The 18,597-nt window shown below is 50.5% G+C and overlaps 3 protein-coding genes across 3 annotated transcripts in view; all 3 read right to left on the bottom strand.

The window, feature by feature from the left end:
• Nucleotides 1-3,826, bottom strand: part of LOC136965636 (transcription activator BRG1) — a 15,221-nt gene extending 11,395 nt beyond the window's left edge. The window contains 7 exon segments of the mRNA XM_067259818.1: nt 327-453; nt 990-1,248; nt 1,372-1,470; nt 1,603-2,109; nt 2,415-2,547; nt 2,876-3,134; nt 3,758-3,826. Of these exon segments, the coding sequence (XP_067115919.1) occupies nt 327-453; nt 990-1,248; nt 1,372-1,470; nt 1,603-2,109; nt 2,415-2,547; nt 2,876-3,103 (1,353 nt within the window). The 5' untranslated portion in view covers nt 3,104-3,134; nt 3,758-3,826.
• A 2,087-nt stretch (nt 3,827-5,913) lies between these two features.
• On the bottom strand, nt 5,914-11,632 carry LOC136965244 (cysteine protease atg4da-like). Its single transcript, XM_067259316.1, is given in 12 exon segments — nt 5,914-6,551; nt 6,791-6,910; nt 7,248-7,324; nt 7,407-7,485; nt 7,652-7,800; nt 8,013-8,077; nt 8,491-8,768; nt 8,770-8,843; nt 9,116-9,289; nt 9,635-9,718; nt 10,026-10,189; nt 11,342-11,632. Coding segments are annotated over 12 exon segments (1,458 nt in total). The 5' UTR covers nt 11,350-11,632; the 3' UTR covers nt 5,914-6,365.
• Nucleotides 11,633-14,306: 2,674 nt separating this feature from the next.
• Nucleotides 14,307-18,597, bottom strand: part of LOC136964862 (microtubule-associated serine/threonine-protein kinase 1-like) — a 16,747-nt gene continuing 12,456 nt past the window's right edge. Inside the window, 6 exon segments of the mRNA XM_067258804.1 lie at nt 14,307-16,327; nt 16,600-16,787; nt 17,071-17,207; nt 17,540-17,662; nt 17,797-18,026; nt 18,326-18,577. Coding sequence (XP_067114905.1) covers nt 14,556-16,327; nt 16,600-16,787; nt 17,071-17,207; nt 17,540-17,662; nt 17,797-18,026; nt 18,326-18,577 — 2,702 coding nt within the window. The 3' untranslated portion in view covers nt 14,307-14,555.

Here is an 18,597-nt window from a genome sequence, read left to right as displayed (position 1 = left end):
ATTTCCGTCATCATCATCATCCCTTCCATCATTACCATCATCATCATCCCTTCCATCATTACCATCATCATCTCTTTCACCATTATCATCATCATTACCATCATCATTATCATCATCATCATCATCATCATCTCTTTCACCATTATCATCATCATTACCATCATCATTATCATCTCGTTCACCATTACCATCATCATTCTCATCATCATCATCATCCCTTCCATCATCATCATCATCATCATCATCATCCCTTCCATCATCACCACCACCACCACCACCCTCGTCCTCTGTGTTCAGCCCCAGCAGCAGAGTGTATCTCCAGGTACCTGTCTCTGGAAGTTGAGGAGGCGGAGGGCCTTGAGCTCGATGGTGGCCTTGGTCCTCAGGTCTCCAGCCAGGGAGCCGGGCAGGTTCTCCAGCTCGACGATGCGGTGGGTGATACGAGCCTGCAGCCTGGAACAGCGTAGGGTATCATCTCACCGCTGATAGTACACACGTTCATAAAAAAATGTGTTGAGCCCTTGAGATGTTGAGATGACAGGGAAGTTCAAATGACAATTTCACAAATGTTTGTTTTCGTAAAATGAAAAAAACGAAAATCCTATCTGGAATGTCATTGTAACAGGTCATTCATTTACTGTCCATTTCACGCATATCTTATCTCTGTGTCTATGCAGTTCATATTTATGATGTAATATGTGCAGTGGGCAGTACAGGGGAATAATTTTTTGTAAGATATATTTCTTGGTGGCATTTCTGCCTTTATTATTGATTTCTGACAGATAGTGTGCTTGGAGAGGATAGGAAATGTGGGGAGAGAGAGAGGGAGACACAGAGAGAGAGAGACAGAGATAAAGAGAGAGAGAGAGAGACAGAGAGAGAGAGAGAGAGAGAGAGAGAGACAGAGAGAGAGAGAGAGAGAGAGAGAGGGGATGACACACAGTAAAGGGCCTGGCCCAGTGAGCCCCAGGTGACGCGGCCTGCAGTACCTGTACTCCCTCTCCTGCAGGATCTCCCCAGGATCCAGGCCGCAGGGCTTCTGGATGGGCGTGATGCGGTTCTGCTTGGCGTGGTGGGTCACCATGGGCGCGGGCTGGGCCGGCTGCCCCGGGGACTGGGTCTGGGGGGGCATGACCGGGGAGGCGGCCGGGGGCACGGAGGGCGGGGCCGGGGAGGGCCGGCCTGTGGGCTGCGGAGGGATCAGCTTCTGGGGGGCGTTGGAGGGGGTGGCCGCGTTCACCATGGGCCCTGGGGGAAGGAGGGGGGGATGAGAGATGCTGTCAATAAAACAGTCTAGACTATGTGTCTAGACATCAGTATGTCAATACCCGCCCCTCTCCATCCAGCCAGCGTTAGGGCCCTGGGGCGTACCTTCAGGCCAGGATTTGGGGGGTCCGTTGGGGTTCTGACCCTGCATCCCGGCCGGTCCCCCAGATGGGCCTGGGGGGGGCATGTTGGGCCCCATCATCCCTGTGGAGACAACATGACTTCACGCTCAACCCCTCCCTCTCCTCTCCTCTCCTCTCCTCTCTCTCTCCTCACCACATTCCTCCTCCAATTCCAAATCATTCAACCAAGAAAATGTCAAACTCTGGCTCTGACCGTGGGCTCGGGTATATCCCTGGCTCATGGGCCCCGGTCCTGGTCCGGGCCCTGGCCCCCCTCCTCCACCCCCAACTCCAGGGGCCAGGCTGGGCAGAGGCTGCTGCTGCTGCTGCTGCTGCATCCCAGGCATGGGCCTCTTCCCCTGGACCGCCATCTGCAGGTGGTCTGGGAGGGGCTGCCCGCGGGCCAGCATCTTGTAGGCCATGATCTGGGCCCTCAGCTGGTGGAGCTGGTTCTGGTTGAAGGGTGTGGGCCCCCCGGGGCCCCCGGCAGACGAGCCAGGACCAGGGCCTGTGGAAGTGGTGGGTCCGGGACGGTTCTGTTGGCCCAGGGACTGGGGGTCCCCACTGGGGCCGTCCAGGGGGGCAGGGCCCGGGCCCTGACCCGGACCTCCAGAGGAGGAGGAAGAGGAGGAGGACGAGGAGGAGAGGAGAGGGCCGGAGGGAGGGCCGTTGGCAGGGACCGGGCTGGAGTGGTCAGAGCCCCCTAATGGAGAGTGGTAGCCTGGAGGAGGGAGGGAGGGAGACGAGGTAAGGAGACGAGGTAAGGAGACGAGGGAGGGAGACGAGGTAAGGGGGAGAGAGGAAAAGAGGGGGAGGGAGAGAAAGAGAGACATACACAGAGGGAGGGAGACACGGGGAGAAGTGGGAAGAGAGCCAGACGCAGGAATCAACTGTGCAACACTTGCACAAGAACAAACCAGCTGTGCAAAAGCCATCCTCATCCCTCGTAAACCAAGGGTTGCCACTGCCAGACAGTCTGAGCTGCGCTCACCACACCTGTGCCCACCACAGCCGCCCGACACTCACCTTGAGAGTGCTGGTCCATGGGGCTGGGTGGGGGGCCCATGCCACTGTGACCGCCCTGCCTCAAGGGCATGCCCTTCATCTGGGTGAAGCGGGTCTCCTCACTCATGCCCTTCTCATGCATGCTCTCCATTGGCTGTGGACAGACACACACACACACACATCTTAATCTCGGCAACTTCAGCATTGGCAATAACCGCAAGACCAGAGATTAGGATCTCTTTGATGAAGTCACTGGGTGACGTTAGTCACTGCTCTCTTCTCGAGATGTTTTTTGCCGTGGTCGTTTTGGAAATAATGACCGAACTGCCTGTTTTTAATACTGAAAGTTTGTTACTTTAAAGGCATTCAAATCCCATGGAAGAACTCATGACAGGCAGACACTGTAAAACTAGCATCTTGTAAGCCTGCTATTACTGGCTCACCAGAGTTCATCTGGCAAAGTACCCAGTCAGCTTCCTTACTTTGTGCAGAGGGTGCATGCTCTCCTGGGAGTAGCTGGAGGACCCAGGCTGGGGAAGGGGGTGGCCCCCGGAAGACGAGGGAGGCCCCGGGCTGGGCCCCATCATGCTGTGCGAGGAGCCTGGTGAGGGCCCAGGGCTGGGGCCCAGCATGGCCCCGGGAGAGGGCCCTGGACCTGGGGAGGGACCCGGACGAGGGGTGCCCCCCATGGGTGGGTCAGGGGTGGACATCTTCTTGCTATCAGATGGATAGCAGAGACATCTGAGAAAAGAGAGGGATGGATACGTTAGCATGATCGACTGTGTTCAACTGGATGACCAAATTATCGTTGGTAGATGCAATTTGGATCTAAAAACGTATTTCTCTCAAATAAATATTTAAGTACACGTTTGGTGGGGCCAAAGCTTGAATTCGCTTACAATAAGGTGGCAATGATTACACAATTCATATCAAGCAGCCCTACTACAATATCGAGGCAGGCATTGAGGATTACCTCTAGGAAACTGTAATAATAATGAAAATCAAATCTAATTCATTGATCCCCCCCCCCCCCCATCTAGGTCTCCCACCCTTGCGCTGCACGGCTGCACCAAATTACTTGCAGCGCGCAGTCACCTCTGCACTGTGATTACAGCTTTTTGCTCTAGCACTTAATCGTGAACTTGAGACGGGAAAATGCAGTATGCAGCCAGTGATATTCTTTGTAGGCTAAGCACTACATGGAAGGGAATCCCGATTAATAAAAAAAAAAAGGGGAATGGCGGACTGTGCTTGTGCTACGACACTTACCAGCATTAATAAAACGCTCTCCAATATAAATTGCGGCCTTTGTCTTGCTTAAAGATATATGAAAGACGGCGCGACTGTAAGAAGGCTATACTCACCCGCTTAGTTAGTACAGAATATGCCTTGATGAGTTGATTTGATTCAGAGACGTGGCTCGAGCGCCCCCCCTTACCGTTCCTATGATCGAGTGTCGAGTCACGTCTACGCAAAAAGCGCATGCGTGCGCAGCGGTAGTACTGTATTGTGCACGTACTGTACTGTAAATTGTGTTTTTTATTCGACTACAAAGGCAACCACTGTCATTTATTCACTGCATACGTTTTTCAGTATGCTATTAACTATGGAAGTAGCTAAGACTGATGACTAATTGCCGCCAGAAGTGACGAGAAATTCACAGTGAAGGACATGGAAACCAGATCAAACTTTATTAACCTTTCTTACAGTCGTTTATGCAAACTCTGTACATGGATATTGTGGAGCAGTAAGACAAACTTCAGACATGTCACACTGGAGATGAGAACTCTTCACTTAAAATTAAAGTAAAATATATGCTTTTGTGGTAATCACACATGAAAGAGTGATGAATGTTGGTGTTGACATGGCTCTTCTCCAGAACTTTCATCCCGGACACACATATGACACTCCAGTGTATGACATTATGCCGTTTTACAAATATAAGTGGTAAACTATCTCACTAACTTCTGTTTATCAAATGGAGTTCATAGGGTCCCATTTAAAACTATGAAAACATTTCCCTCCCTTCCACCCTTCCTTAAAAGTAATGGTTCATCGATCTAAGAAAGGTTGGTTAAATCCTGTGCTCTCCAACCCAGCTGTGACCTATCCGGTCACACGTGTGACATCCGTGACTCCTCAAAACAAGGGCAGAAGGAAGACGATCCAAAACTAGGAAGGAACCGACCCTGCTCCGTATCCCCCTGACCAGTTCTCCAGCTGTTCTCTTCTCATTAAGACTACAGGAGGGACAAATAATCTCCTAGTGTCATAAGATGGAGGGGTAAGCCAGGTTTCCTGTAATGAGCAAAACGTTGCAGCACCTCAGTGAGAACACTGCAGTGTCTGGGTGAAGGGGTACATTCACTGATTCAGTCGTTCTGCTTCAGGTATAGAGGAGGACTTGCAGGGGGCCCAGAGAGAAGACTGGTGGAGATGTGGTCTTCGTGTTACAGGCCTTTGTGTTCTAATATATATATATATATACACACACACACACACACACACACACACACACACACACACACACACACACATACATATATATGTATACATAAATAAATACATATATATGTATATACATACAGAATGTGGCCTGGAGGTAAGGGAGAATAGTTGAAATGAAGACATATTGATAGAGCAGTGCTTTTCTGCTAGGTCAGTAGCGTCTTAGCTCTATGAAGGTAGTATTCTCAATGGTAGTGCAACTGGCAATAACAACCGCCTTAATAACCTCGATAAAAAATTAAAAAAACATGGGGAAAATGGTCTAGGTCAACAATACAGACACAAAATGCCCCGGTTTGAAAATACCAAAAATGAATCCTCCCTTCCCTACTTCCTTCAAGGTCATCTCTATTTTTGACATGTTTGGATGCTACAAGAATTCACTCTGCACAGCTGCAACCAATCAACTCACACGAGTACTTCAAGGAAGTACAAAAAGTATTACTCTTAAAAAGGATTCAAACTCAACCAAGCACTCCAAATAGATAATTTCCCCATTCCGTGGGAGTAAATGATTACACAAAAAGGGCAGTGTTTAACAGAAGTCGCAAAGTAGTGTTGCAAGTCGAAACAAGAGCCGTGGCTAAGCCTGGAAGATGAACGTTAAAAGGGTAGGGAAGGGTAAACCTGGCAACTCATTACGTGTCGTGGCGCAAAGGATGTAGGAATGTAGACGGCGTCGCAGTCGTTCTAGACGAGAGCATTAGGACGCCATGTTGGAAGTTGGGAAAGGGAGACTTGCCGAGTCACAGTACCCACGCTACCATGGTGTATAGTATGCATGTAGAGAGTATCTACCGTACTATCATACTACCATCCTAACATAGCAGGGTGGTGTGGCTGTTGGGAATGCTCCGTAAGCTTGGGATCCGTGACGTGACAAGCCACATGACCCAGAACACAAGCGCGGGCACACAACGTCACACACACACACACGCGCATGGCCATGCACACACCCACAGAGTAGTTCATATAAAATCTATAAATTAATCCCGCCCCCCCCCCCCAAAGAAATGCCAAGAAACCCATTTCAAGCACAGGACACAGCAGATCAAACAGCACAAAGCCTTCTCCCAGAGACAGTCCTTTACAGCAGGAGCTACATCCAGCGTCTACGGCGTACTCTAGACACACACGCGCGCGCCCCGTCCCAGTGTGTTTTCCAGTTGCGTCGGATGCAAAGAAGTACCAAATAATACCCGGCTTCTACAATCTAGGAGATCCGTTTCTCGGGGGAAACGGGGAGGTGAGAGGTCAGGCCTTGTGTTCCGGAGGGACGGTCTGATTTAATGCCGACGCGAATGTCGCGGTGAGTGACGACAGTGTCCGTTGTGAGCTGCACACAGAGAAAGCCCCATTCAGAATCCATCCCCCTGGAGAGAGAGAGAGCGCCCTCTTCCGCCCTCTGGTGGTGGGGACACGGGACTGCGCCCAACCCCGCTCCAAAACGACTTGAGGTGTGTCTCACAGGAAGACAAATTCGTCGGCGCTGCCCCGGGTGTGGTTCCGGGTCAGCTTCCCCGGGGGCGGGGGCAGGATGTGAGCGGGGGGTTTGGGGCGGGAGCTGCTGTGCTCCTCCAGTCCGTAGTCGTGCCCCCGGCCCTCCACGAAGGTGAAGATGGGGTACTTCTCCTTGGAGGACGACAGGGCCTGAGAGACAGGGGCAGACAGACAGAGAGAGAGGCTGACTGGATGGTGAAAATGCATTTCCCTGGAAACGAAACACGGTGCCCGTTTCAACCGCTCCAACCTACTATGTGACTTGTATCATTACAGACATCTACCACACAGAGACAAGATGGATAATATACTGCATGGTAGAGATACGGGAAATAAGCTAGTGTATGTTGGAGATACAAGAGACATGATACTGTATATCGGAGACCCACCTCACTGACAGCCGAACACAGAGACTCAAAGTCTTTCTTGTTCCTGGCGTAGAAGCCTATGGTGCAGCTGGGATCCATCCTGCTGAAGGGCATCTTCCTCGGAGAGCTACAGTGGAAGGACTTGAGGGAGGGAGGGAGACATAGAGAAGGAGAGGGAGAGAGGGGATAGAGAGAGAAGGAGTGCGAGAGAGAGGAAGAGAAAGAGAGAGGAGTGTGAAAGAAAGAGAGAGAGAAGGAGCGAGAGAGAGAGAGAAGGCAAGAGAAAGAGAGAAAAAAGAAGAGGCGAAGACAGACACACTGTTATGAAAAAACAGACCGGAATTGCACAAGATCACAGCCTGACCTGAGGCAGTGAAAACACAATTGGTCAGTCATAAGCATGGAGACAGAGTTCCAAAGTACACGACAGACGGCAACAGCTACAACACTGGAACTTAGATACTGAGCCAAGTGTTACCTCAAGTGAAAAGTGGTCTTGCCTCACGTCGACCACTGACTGGCAGTAGTGAGGGTCCAGATACAGCAGCTGTTCATCTGAAGAAAACCAGGAAGAGGGGGGGGGGGGTTAGCCAATAGGAAGCCACTTAAATCAGGAAGTAAGAGACAGGGTTCTCACCTTGGTAGCCAATGAAAAAGAGGGAATGTTTGGGTTTGCCCCCAATGATCCCGATGCAGCAGTCCAATTTGAGAAGTTTCTAGAAGCAGCGAGAGGGGAAATATGTGATGTTTTCCTTAGTATGAAACACATATGTTTTCATGTGTGATAATTACTGTACATGCATTTGTGTAATCATCCATATATATGGGTTGGGGCCCAGCATAACCCCGGGAGAGGGCCCTAGAGTGTGTGTGTGTACAAACCTTCACACACTCGATGTAGGAGGGGTTTAGAGACTCCCCGCCCAGCCGTACTGGGACCAGTATGATAACAGACTTCCAGCCCGGACTGGTGACGGGGTCAGACTGGGATGAGGACAGGTCACACAAAAACGCTACATCTTCTTTGTACACTGGAGAAAACACACACCACACAAACACACCCACACACCACACAAACGTGATGCTTTGCTAGGTACAGCCTCTGAAAAAAGGCCCCTGAGGCATTAATGCTGAAAGGTGATTATTTGTGTTGCGTGTGTGTGTGTGTGTTTAATGACCCCTAATTCTGAGAAAGCCCAGCAGAGCACGAGCTGAGAGAACAGGTTTGGTGCGTCACGCTCACCTGTGCAGTCCTGAGCGACGTACACAGTCAGGTTGGGCACCTCTGCGGTTCTGGCCACCGCTTTCCTAGGGGAACACAGGACAAGGTCGGCAAACAAACACACCGGCAACGGACGCTATGGGGCTATCGTACATCCCCTAGACATCCACAAACGACCAGCAGCCCAGGATACGTTTATCGAACTCTCGCGAGGTGGATGTTATGCCCTGTAACATTACAGGAGGAGGGAGTCAGGTGGCTGAGCGGTGAGGGAATCGGGCTAGTAATCCGAAGGTTGCCAGTTCGATTCCCGGCCGTGCAAACTGACGTTGTGTCCTTGGGCAAGGCACTTCAACCTACTTGCCTCGGGGGAATGTCCCTGTACTTACTGTAAGTCGCTCTGGATAAGAGCGTCTTACTAAATGTAAATGTAAATGACTAAATGTAAATGTAAACATTACAGTGCCATTCTAGTGTTAGTGCTTCGTCCGTCTCTCACCTCAGGATGTGTGCCACCACCGAGGGGCCGTACCAGTCCCCGGCCTTCTTCCCACAGCTCCTCCCCAGCTCCACCAGCTGGTGCACCCCGAAGGGCGCCTGGGGCTGGTCCCCGAACCAGGTCACCACCAGCCGGTGCAGGGGCTCGGCCTGCCGCTCTCTCCCGGACTCGGGCCTCTTCTTCTGGGCGGGCTTGGACGCAGGGTCCCCCGCCAGGCTCTTCTGGGGGGTGCCGGGGCCCCGCGAGGAGCCCCAGGAGGGGATGGGGACCCCCCCCGGCGCGGGACGGCGAGCGCGGCCTCAGCGCCTCGAAGTCCACTTCGGTCAGCTGCTGGCTGTCGGGCCACGCCCAGCCTGCGCGGCACACAAGCAGTTACGTTTATTGCGAGAAGAGAGAACGTGTGAGTGAGAGAAACAGAGAGAGAGAACGTGTGAGTGAGAGAAACAGAGAGAGAGAGAGAGAGAGAGAGAGAGAGAGAGAGAGAGAGAGAGAGAGAGAGAGAGAGAGAGAGAGAGAGAGAGAGAGAGAGAGAGAGAGAGAGAGAGAGAGAGAGAGAGAGAGAGAGCAGGGAACGGACAGCTCCCCCTCTAGCTAGCGTGGGGCCTGCCCCCTCCCTGCCTCTCACCCGTGGGCAGCAGGTGGACCAGCAGCCCCTGGGCCAGCAGCATCTGCCCGCTGCGCAGCATGCAGCCCCAGCCACAGTCCGTGGTCCAGTTGGAGCCGTCCAGCAGGGGGAACTCCCTGCGGTAGGTCAGCCACAGGCGGGACACGAAGGCCAGCCGGAAACGCTCCACCTCATCTGGGAGGAGGGGACGGGGGATACGAAGAAAAGAAGAAGAAGAAAAAAGAAAAACAAAAGAAGAAGTGGAGGTTCCATAAAAAGAAAGGGAGAGCGGGAAGGAAGTGGTTTTAAAAATTTAAAAAAAGGGAGGGGTTATTCTTTTGTTCTTTCCATGTACCCATTCATCTCTCCGCCCAAACATTCCTTTTGATGTGATCCAGAATCGGCGTGTCTGTGACACCCACAACACCCAGAGCAGGAAAAACATATCAGTCATGCTTTTTTTTTCTTTTTCTGTTGATGAGTGCGATAGAGAAAGAAGGAAAGTTCCCACACATACTTCTCTCGGTCCTTAGTCTTTACCTTCACTGTTTAGCAAATACGTGTGTCCCAGGATGATTACTTCGGACGACTTGTTGAACGTGGTTTTAGACTTGACCAGCCAGCCTGAGGTGGACAAACACAGAGAGAGAGAGAGAGAGAGAGAGAGAGAGAGAGAGAGAGAGAGAGAGAGAGAGAGAGAGAGAGAGGAACTGTTAGCTCTGGGGAGTTCTTGTAATGACAAACTCCGGCGAAGGTTAGTCATGTACATTTTGGAAACATTTGACATGCTCTGTGGGTCTCGCCATGGAACTGTCCTTCCCGATGCTGTAGCTAACGTCTTTTTCCAGGGTTATTTCGGACGCGACGACACACACACACACACACACACACACGGGTGCACACGTCAGGTAAAGTCTCTAGATCCACCCACCATACTTGACGTTGTTGAAGGCCGACATCAGCTTGGCTTTGAGCTTGTCCACCTCGTCGGGCTCCCCGTTGCGGGCGCTGCCCCCGGGCTCCAGGGCCTGGCCATGGGGCCTCACCATGTCCAGGGGCTCCTCCTGGCCCACTCCCCCCACATACTGAGCCGCGCTGGGGGACACAGAGTTCATGGCTCAGGCTTACAGCTGGACTATGGAGAACCTCATTGCAATAGAGATCTAAGGGAAGGAGAGGGGGGGGGGAGAGGGGGGGGAGAGAGATGAAAGCCCGTCACACCGAGAGTGAAACCATAAGAGACAGTAAGACTGAAAAAGCCTAGTGTTACTCAGTTCATGGAGAATAAATGACTAATTGTGTTGTCAGGTGTACCGAGTGTTCCACTTCTTCTTTTTCGAGAAAAGTAACATAACTGAACTGATGTCTAATCAGAGTGTAAGAAAAAAAGTGTACAAAATACACGTTCTCCGTTTAATTCTACTGGGCCCTGTTCCTGAGAAACAGGATATGAAATCACTGAAGTACTTTTGCCAAAAGTGTATCTGAGGCAAAAACCAGCTATGATAGAGATCAAAATGCTTACAATAAATCACTCCCCAACAACTTCCATGACAACAATGCCTACTTCTGACGTCTTGAAGGACTTCGGGCCAGGTTACTCATAGTGCAAAATATCGTCTTCCTTGTCTACCTTAACACTTTCCCTGTTTACTCTCGAACCACTGGGAAGCTGTATGAAAGGAGCACTATTCCTATTAAGGGGAAACATTTATTCCACGAAAATAACAGTCACGTGAGCAGTGTGACAAGGAAACTGTAAAATATGTGGCTGAAGTCATGAATGACACTATGTACTTGCCGTCTTCGTTTAAATGACTAGAATAATGTGCCTGTTCGGAGTCACGTTGCACGTTGTTCTCAAAACGTCAACTTATTCTAAGCATCACGCGCTTCATGTCAAGTAAATAGCAAGGTTATCTACTGCTGACCAGTGTAGACAGTCGATTGCTAGACTGACATAGGGCTTTTTCACGTTAACTCATGAACATCACATGAGGCGTTCCAAAGTAGCTTTCGTCTGAACATACTTTATATTTTAACTGAAAGTATACAAATCAGAGATAACAATGATATCGGCTCCACAACTGTTCCGCTCTCAATAAGCAAATGATAGCTACTATGTTTTGAAGGCAGCTAGACTAGGTTACATAGCTAACAGTTACAGTACAAATCAAGCGCCTTTAGCTACAGATTCAAGAAAGGCTCATTATTAGCTAGCTATATCAAACAATTAGGCTACCTTACCTGGCCATGTTAGAGGGTATGTCCTCCGGCTTACATTAAAGTCAGTCTGGTTCCGAAGTACAAGTCTGTGTTGTTTTGACTAGCACTACTGTAGCTAACGATAGCTAGCAAACTAGCAGGGCTGATAATCCAAAGAGCTGCAAGCTTATGTCCAGGCAATTTCGTTAAAATGCAGAAATCATCGAAGCTACGAGTCAGGAAAGTCGTGATGCAGCCGACAAATCTTTCAATGTGTGTCTCTGCGGTTTCTCATGGATCCAAACCCGGAGACATTACGTTAGCTACCTTCACTTCCTGTTGTCCTTCCCTTCAGAAGGCATTAACCAAATGATTGGTTAATCTGCTAAACACCAATTGGTTACAATGGCATCAGTAGGACGTACCACAACATTTATTGGCTTACATTTTACAGTAATTATATAACGTCTGACGTCCCTGCCTCAGTGAATGAAATAAAGGTCATGAGTAAGTGCTTGCAAAGAGTGGGAACAGACGGTATGAAGTTCAATATTTACATTCAGAATTTTCATGAATGACCCTGAGACATAAGTTCAAAGAATGACAATAAACGTCGGGTTACTTCTCAGAATTTTATTACACATACTGCACTTCAGGTGTCTGCATTTAACTTACATCTATTAAAACAAAAGTGCCCCAGAATACAAATAAATACATTTCGAGAGTAAATAGAAAGGAGGAATGTTATTATACTGTCTTTAAATCAAACTATTAAAAATCATGGGAGTGACTAGTACAATTTACCGTTGTGGTCTTCCTGAACAAATTGGATTGGTTGATTTGTGTCATAAGGTATATTTTCTTTTTCTTAAAGATCATAAATAACTACAGACCAAACAAGTATACTTGTAAATGAATAAATTATGTTTGAAAATAAAGTGCATTTCATACCACTCCTCTTAATCATGATAAAGATTCCAGGTAGCAATATTTACCAACAACATATTAAATGTATCTCTACATTTGCCATTTATCTTAAAAACGCTTACCGTTACATGTACACGAGTGGTGTGCCTGACCATTCCTTAATAAGTGTACTTTGTCATATATTATGACCTAGATAACACAACCCAAACAACTGAAGCTTCTTTCATCATATAACGCAACAAAGCTCATTGTTGAAGGTTGTCTATATTATATATGATAAAAAAAAAGTTTTCTTACTCCATTTTATAAGGTAGAACTAACAGTCACATAAGAACAATTGAGAGAAACTCTGAACAGTTACTAATACAACGATAAAATGGAATGATTCTTTCATATTTGATAATCACGGTCAATATTCCAGTTCCTGTACCAAAACATAAAGTATGCATATTCAATAACACACTACTCCTAAACCTATCCTGCAATATCAATGACTTTGACCTAACACAACAAACTGTAGCTCTCTCCGATATAATGTAGTGATAAAGTCCATTTTGCTACAGACATTACATGGTATTACATTAAACAACTATAATTGTATACCACTAGAGGGCAGTATTGTTTCACATACAATCTGCCTATTGAATAATAGTCAAAATGCATGAGAACTTGCATATCGCCATAAAATGTTTCACTCCAATTTTGCACTGTAAACGATTTCTTGTGACTAATTTAAATAGGTGATACCTGTCATCTGAGGACGAATAATCTTTTTTTTGCCAGTCATTTGCATAAGTGTGTATGAGGGTTGAGGAAACAACTAACGAAGAGAAGTGAGTTGTAATGGGATGGAACTCTTGCACAGTGTGATCTTACCAGATATATCACTACACAGTCAATTGAAAAATTACAGAGCATTTCTTTGACACCAAAAGGGAAACATAGACATGTAATATGAAAAAAAGGGTGGATAGAAAAAATGTCGAGTCATACAGTGGTTCCTATACCTGACATCGAACGAGAAGAAAACCGATTTTAGCCACTCAGCCCTTTTTAACCTACAGTCATGAAAGTCAATATGCTACATCCATTTCCACCTTCATTCACTTTTTGGTTCAAAATTAAATTGTCATGTAAGCATGCCAGCAACTTGACGCTAGGATGAGAAGGTAAGAGTATAAATAGTTCTGCATCTAGAACATCTTTCCATTTTACAGATATTTACAGTCATGTCTTCACTGAACCAGTACGATGTGATGGTCAGGTAGAAGAAGATTGTTCCCAGTTCAACAGAAGTGAAGATTTGATTGGATGTTGAATGTTGTCTGTTTCTGTTCAGCAGGGTTTCTATACCTGTCTTCCAACTGAGCGATTATCCCATGTGGACGTGGAATGTGACTGCTCCAGTAGTCTGCCAGTCCACACACACACACACACGCACACACACACACACACAAAAAACACACACACCAGGATCTGGATTTTAATGCAGGAAAATCAGCTCAGCTGATGCAACTAACTCCTGGTATTGTGTGTGTATTGTGTGTGTGTGTGTAGCTGTCAAGGCAGGCCTGTGGTGGCCCTCCTGTGCTGTAGAGATAAGCGCCTGGGCTGGGCTCTGTCAGACCAGCTTCACTCTGAAACAGGACACTTTATGCACCGCAGTCTTCGAGAAGCGATTTTCAACAGCGTTCACTGACAGAATACAGAATACGGCTATGCAAATCAACTGAGAGTGAGGGATTCAGTGCATGTGAATATCAGGCTAGTTATCTTGATTGTATGTTGTTGTTTTTGTTTTCCCGTTAAGTTAAGTGCATGTCAAGGTTTGATTGTGCCTCCGTTTGACCTCAGCTGTCCTACGATTGGCTGAGACGGAAGTGGTTGGTCGCCATTGGTTACGGTGGTAGTGTCAAACTGGATTTGGTTTTCACAGTATTCAGCATGTATTGATCGGTAAAGCACTTTTCGCTCCTTTTTTTTCCAAACAACAAACTCACACTGACGAACGTACACACACACCTCAATACATGCATTCACACACACACACACACAATAATCTAATACATAATGTGGAGCATCTTCTTATACTGTATATATATATATATACTGTACCATACAAAAGGAACATACAAGCACCTTTACAATAGATTTCATCACCCACCATGGTTTTAGATTATAGTCAATAAATACCATGTTTAGATTTTATCTTAAAGTGGAATGTTCCTTTTTTAAGTGCTTGACTTAACATTGTTCCCAAACTCCAAAAAAAGGCATTTTCGTTCTATCCATCTCAGTTCGTTTTCCTTCCGTTTAGACAACAGGTCCATCATTTGGAGGGGGTGCAACCTGTGGGTGCTTTCTCAGGCTGTGTGTTAGACTTGGCTGGAGCTTGGGCCACTACTGGCGGCCCCTGACGGCCTCCAGGCGAAGCCTCAGACTTTCCTACCACACTTGCCTGCTTCTCCTCAACCATCTTGGGCACGTCCTTAGCCTTGGGCCCCTCCTGGGAGCTAATCTTGATGGGGCCCAGGACGTTCTTGGCCGCAGCGGTGAGGTGGGTGACAAAGCTGGTCTTGTCGCCGGGGGAGACGGGGCGTGACTTGCAGAGGGAAGGGCCGCAGAGGGAAGGGGTGACGGCTGTGGGGGAAGGGGAGGGGGAGGGGGAGTGCTCCTCCACCACCTCCAGGCGACACTTGTCGTCCCAGTCCAGAGTTCCACGGTAGCAGTTGACGGGGCCCAGGCCCTGCCTCACCTTGCCCAGGGAGAGGGGCTGGCCGTGGGGAGGGACAGCCGGAGCCAGGGCCCTAGCTGGCAGTTTGGGGCTCCTGGACCCCAGGTCTGAAGCTCTATCATTACTCTCCCCTCCACTCTTTCTCAGGCTCTCTCCTATCCCTGGTATTTTAGATGTTTTACTAACGCTAGTTAGCCCAGAAGCTGATGTAGCCACGCTACCTCCTCTTTCGTGGGTAAAGGTAGTGCCCTTGGTTATACCACCACTGGGCAGGCTAGGCCTAAGAGGGCATCCCTTGATATCTGTATCCTGCTTTGGCTCAGGTTTAACCCCTTGCTTCTCCTGGTGGTCTTTCATGCTAACATTGTTAGCGTTAGCACTAGCGGCTACCTTGGTGTCTAGTTGCTGGCCAAAAATGTTTTTCTCTGGGCCTTTTAGACCTACAAGACTTCCTGCTGCTGTCTTACTTTGGATACTGTGAGTTGTAGTTTTAGTGGATTCCACACTTGAGGATTGTAGTTTTGGACCTGAACTAGACAGCAGGCCTAAGGACAACTCACTATTTGAGGGTTTTCTGGCTAGGGACGACTGGGAGTCCACGGCCCCAACACGATTGGGCGATTTCTCCAACGCCGTCCTGCTCTCTCGCTCCCTCTCTCGCTCCCTCTCTCTCTCCCTCTCCCTCTCTCGCTCCCTCTCTCGCTCCCTCTCTCTCCCGGCCAGCAGGGCGTCCCGGCTCAACGGCGACTCCTGCCTCCCCAGCTTCCTCACCGGCTTGAGCACGCCCGTTTCGGGCGTGGTGGCGGGCGAGGCTGGGGAGAGCGGCCCGGAGGGGAGCGGCGGGGGGTTGGGCGGCAGATTCTCCCCGTCCGTCTCCAGCAGACTCTGGAGCCCCACCTCGCCGTGCAGGAAGGCGTCCTTGCGGTAGTCCGAGTGCTGGACCTCCAGGCTGTGCTTGCGCAGCGGACCGCCCAGCCCGCCGCTCCCGGACCCCGACTGGGTCAGCGGCGAGCCGAGCTTCTCCGCCGACTGGACGCGCTTGAGCAGGGGCGAGCGCGGCGGCTCGGCGCTCTTGGGGCGTGGGCGCACCACAGGGGGCGAGGAGTGGAGCTTGGCGGGGAAGGTCTGGGTGGTGTTGGAGCTGCCCACCGTGTGGCCCGGCAGGGGCGGCGGGGAGGACTGGGTGGGGGAGGGGGTGTGGGCCAGCGGGGAGAGGGGGATGTTGCCGGCGGACTTGCAGCGGGCCGAGCGGTACTGGCGGTGGAGCTTGGGGGAGAGGCCGTGCAGGGAGCTGGGGCGCATGTGCTGGGAGGCGGCGGGGGAGTTGGGGGTGCTGGAGGCGGGGGAGGAGCTCTGGGACGATGCACCTGCTGTTGGGGGGGGGGGGAGAGGAAAAGGAGAGAAGAATTAGGAGAGGAGAACTGAATACAAATGGCGTCAGACATTTGGACGGTTCCAAGGTATGTTATGGCTGAGCCGGTTCATGTATAACTGCTATAAGTGCACCTATGGGTTCTAGGCTACAAACAGCTGCGCTGACTTTCAATATTCCTAACCTAGTTAATACTCGTTCTCGGATTAAAATGTCACCCTCTAACCCTGTCCTCCACCAAACCCCGACTCCCAAGCCGGTACTGACCCAGATAAGAAGTCTCTGGGGTTGACCTGTAGCCCTGTGTCGGGGATCGGGCCGACAGACTGTGTGTGGGCGAGCCAGGTAGACTGTCGCTGGAGGAGAGAGAGCGGTTGAGGGAAGACAGGCTGCGGCTGGTGTGGAGCAGGTTGGACTGCTTGGTGATCTTCCTGAAGAGGGAGTTGCGCTTTTTACTGGGGGGAGGGAAGGATGGAGGGGGAGAGGGGGGAGGGAAGAGAGGAAAAAGGAAAGGGGGAGGAAGAGGAGGAAATAGATCAACGGAAGGAAGCGAGAAAAGTTGTACAAAAAAAGACGACCATAAACAACACTGGAACACACCGTATCGAAAAACACAATCACTTCCAAACAACCGACACACGTTCCTGTATTTCCGACACGCACGTAAAACAGACCTCGTGTTAGTAAAACGGGACCTATTAGAGAATACCCCACCTGTGAGCCTGTGCTATGTCATACCTCTCCTGGCCTTCCTTTCCCGGAGTCCTCTTGCTGCGCCGCGCCATCTTACACTTGTAGCTGGCCTTGCGGGCCGGGCCCACCTTGATGGAGGTGTTCTCGAACGGCGTGGTGGTCACGGTCACCTTGTTACCACTCTGGGTAAGGGACCAAGTATGGACACTGTGTAAGAGTTCCAGCAGGAACCACTGTTCACACACAACGCTGTTCTGATATCTACAGAGGTCAATGGCACACCGGGGCCTTCTAAGGCCTTCTTCTTACATTACAGCGACACAGTACAGGGACATTCCCCCGAGGCAAGTAGGGTGAAGTGCCTTGCCCAAGGACACAACGTCAGTTGGCATGACCGGGAATCGAACTGGCAACCTTCGGATTACTAGCCCGATTCCCTCACCGCTCAGCCACCTGACTCAAGAAGCAGAAAATGTTTAAGTCGGTGGTTCCGGGTGAAATCGTGAAACCTCACCTTGAGAATGAGCTCCACCACCTCTGTGTGGACCAGCCCGTGGACCGACTCTCCGTTCACATGGGTGATGAGGTCACCGGCGCACAGTCCCGCCTCCTGGGCGGGGCCTTCGTCCTCCACGTGCTGCAATTGGACCAAACACACACACGCACACGAACAAACGACCGGGTTATGGAAACCAACGGGAATCTTCCGGGCGCATCTAGAATCGAGTCCCATAGGTTCCACGCGGCCTTAAGTCCCGCCCCCTCTCTCACCCAGACGATGTGGTGGACGCTGTAGATGTCCGTGTCGCCCATGTAGACGCGGATGGCGCGCAGCGTGAAGCCGTACTTCTTCCCCGAGCGCTGGATGGTGATGGGCGAGCGCAGCACGCTGACCGCCGGGCAGAAGTCCCGGCTGGGCGAGGAGTCCCGCGACGAGGGGTTGGAGGAGAGCGAGCGGGGCGACATGGGGCTGGCCAGGGGGGAGCTGGCGTGCTGCTCTACTGCGGGGGGGGGGGGGGGGGGGGGAGGTCGGAAAGGGGGCCAGAGAGAAAGTGGGTGAGGAGAAAGGAGGAGGAGAGACGGAGAGGATGAGAAAGAACCGGGCGGGAAAACAAAAAGAAGAGTGGAGGTGTGACGTCAAGGAAAAAAAGAAAAGAAAAACAACGGTTGTTAGTTCAGCAAACCCCTAAGGAAAAGCATTTAGCATAACCAATACCGCAGCATGGGCGTGGAGCTAATGCCACGCGCCGCAAGCTAACAGACAACGATGGCAACGGCCGCGCGTTCCATCTCCTCTCACCTGCAGGTATGATGACCGACAGCGCCGTCGCCGACGCCGACTTGATGACCTTGTTGCCGGCGCGCGAGTTGCGTTTCTCTCCGTCTCCGGACATCTGCTGGTGTCTTGCCCGACGCAACACCAGGTCGTTGGTCGCCCTCGGCGCCAAGGGGTCATATGTGGGCGTGGCTATGTCCAGATTGGCCGAGGCGGGTCCTGGGGTGGTGGGGGTGGTCGTAGGGGCGGCTGTGTCGACGGGTCTCAGCGGTTTGTCTAAGGGTTTAAGGATACAG

Source organism: Osmerus mordax, chromosome 21 (genome assembly GCF_038355195.1).
Source record: "Osmerus mordax isolate fOsmMor3 chromosome 21, fOsmMor3.pri, whole genome shotgun sequence".
Taxonomy (NCBI): Eukaryota; Metazoa; Chordata; class Actinopteri; order Osmeriformes; family Osmeridae; genus Osmerus; species Osmerus mordax.
Note: the sequence above shows the minus strand (reverse complement) of the source record. Positions and strands in the feature narration are given on the sequence as shown.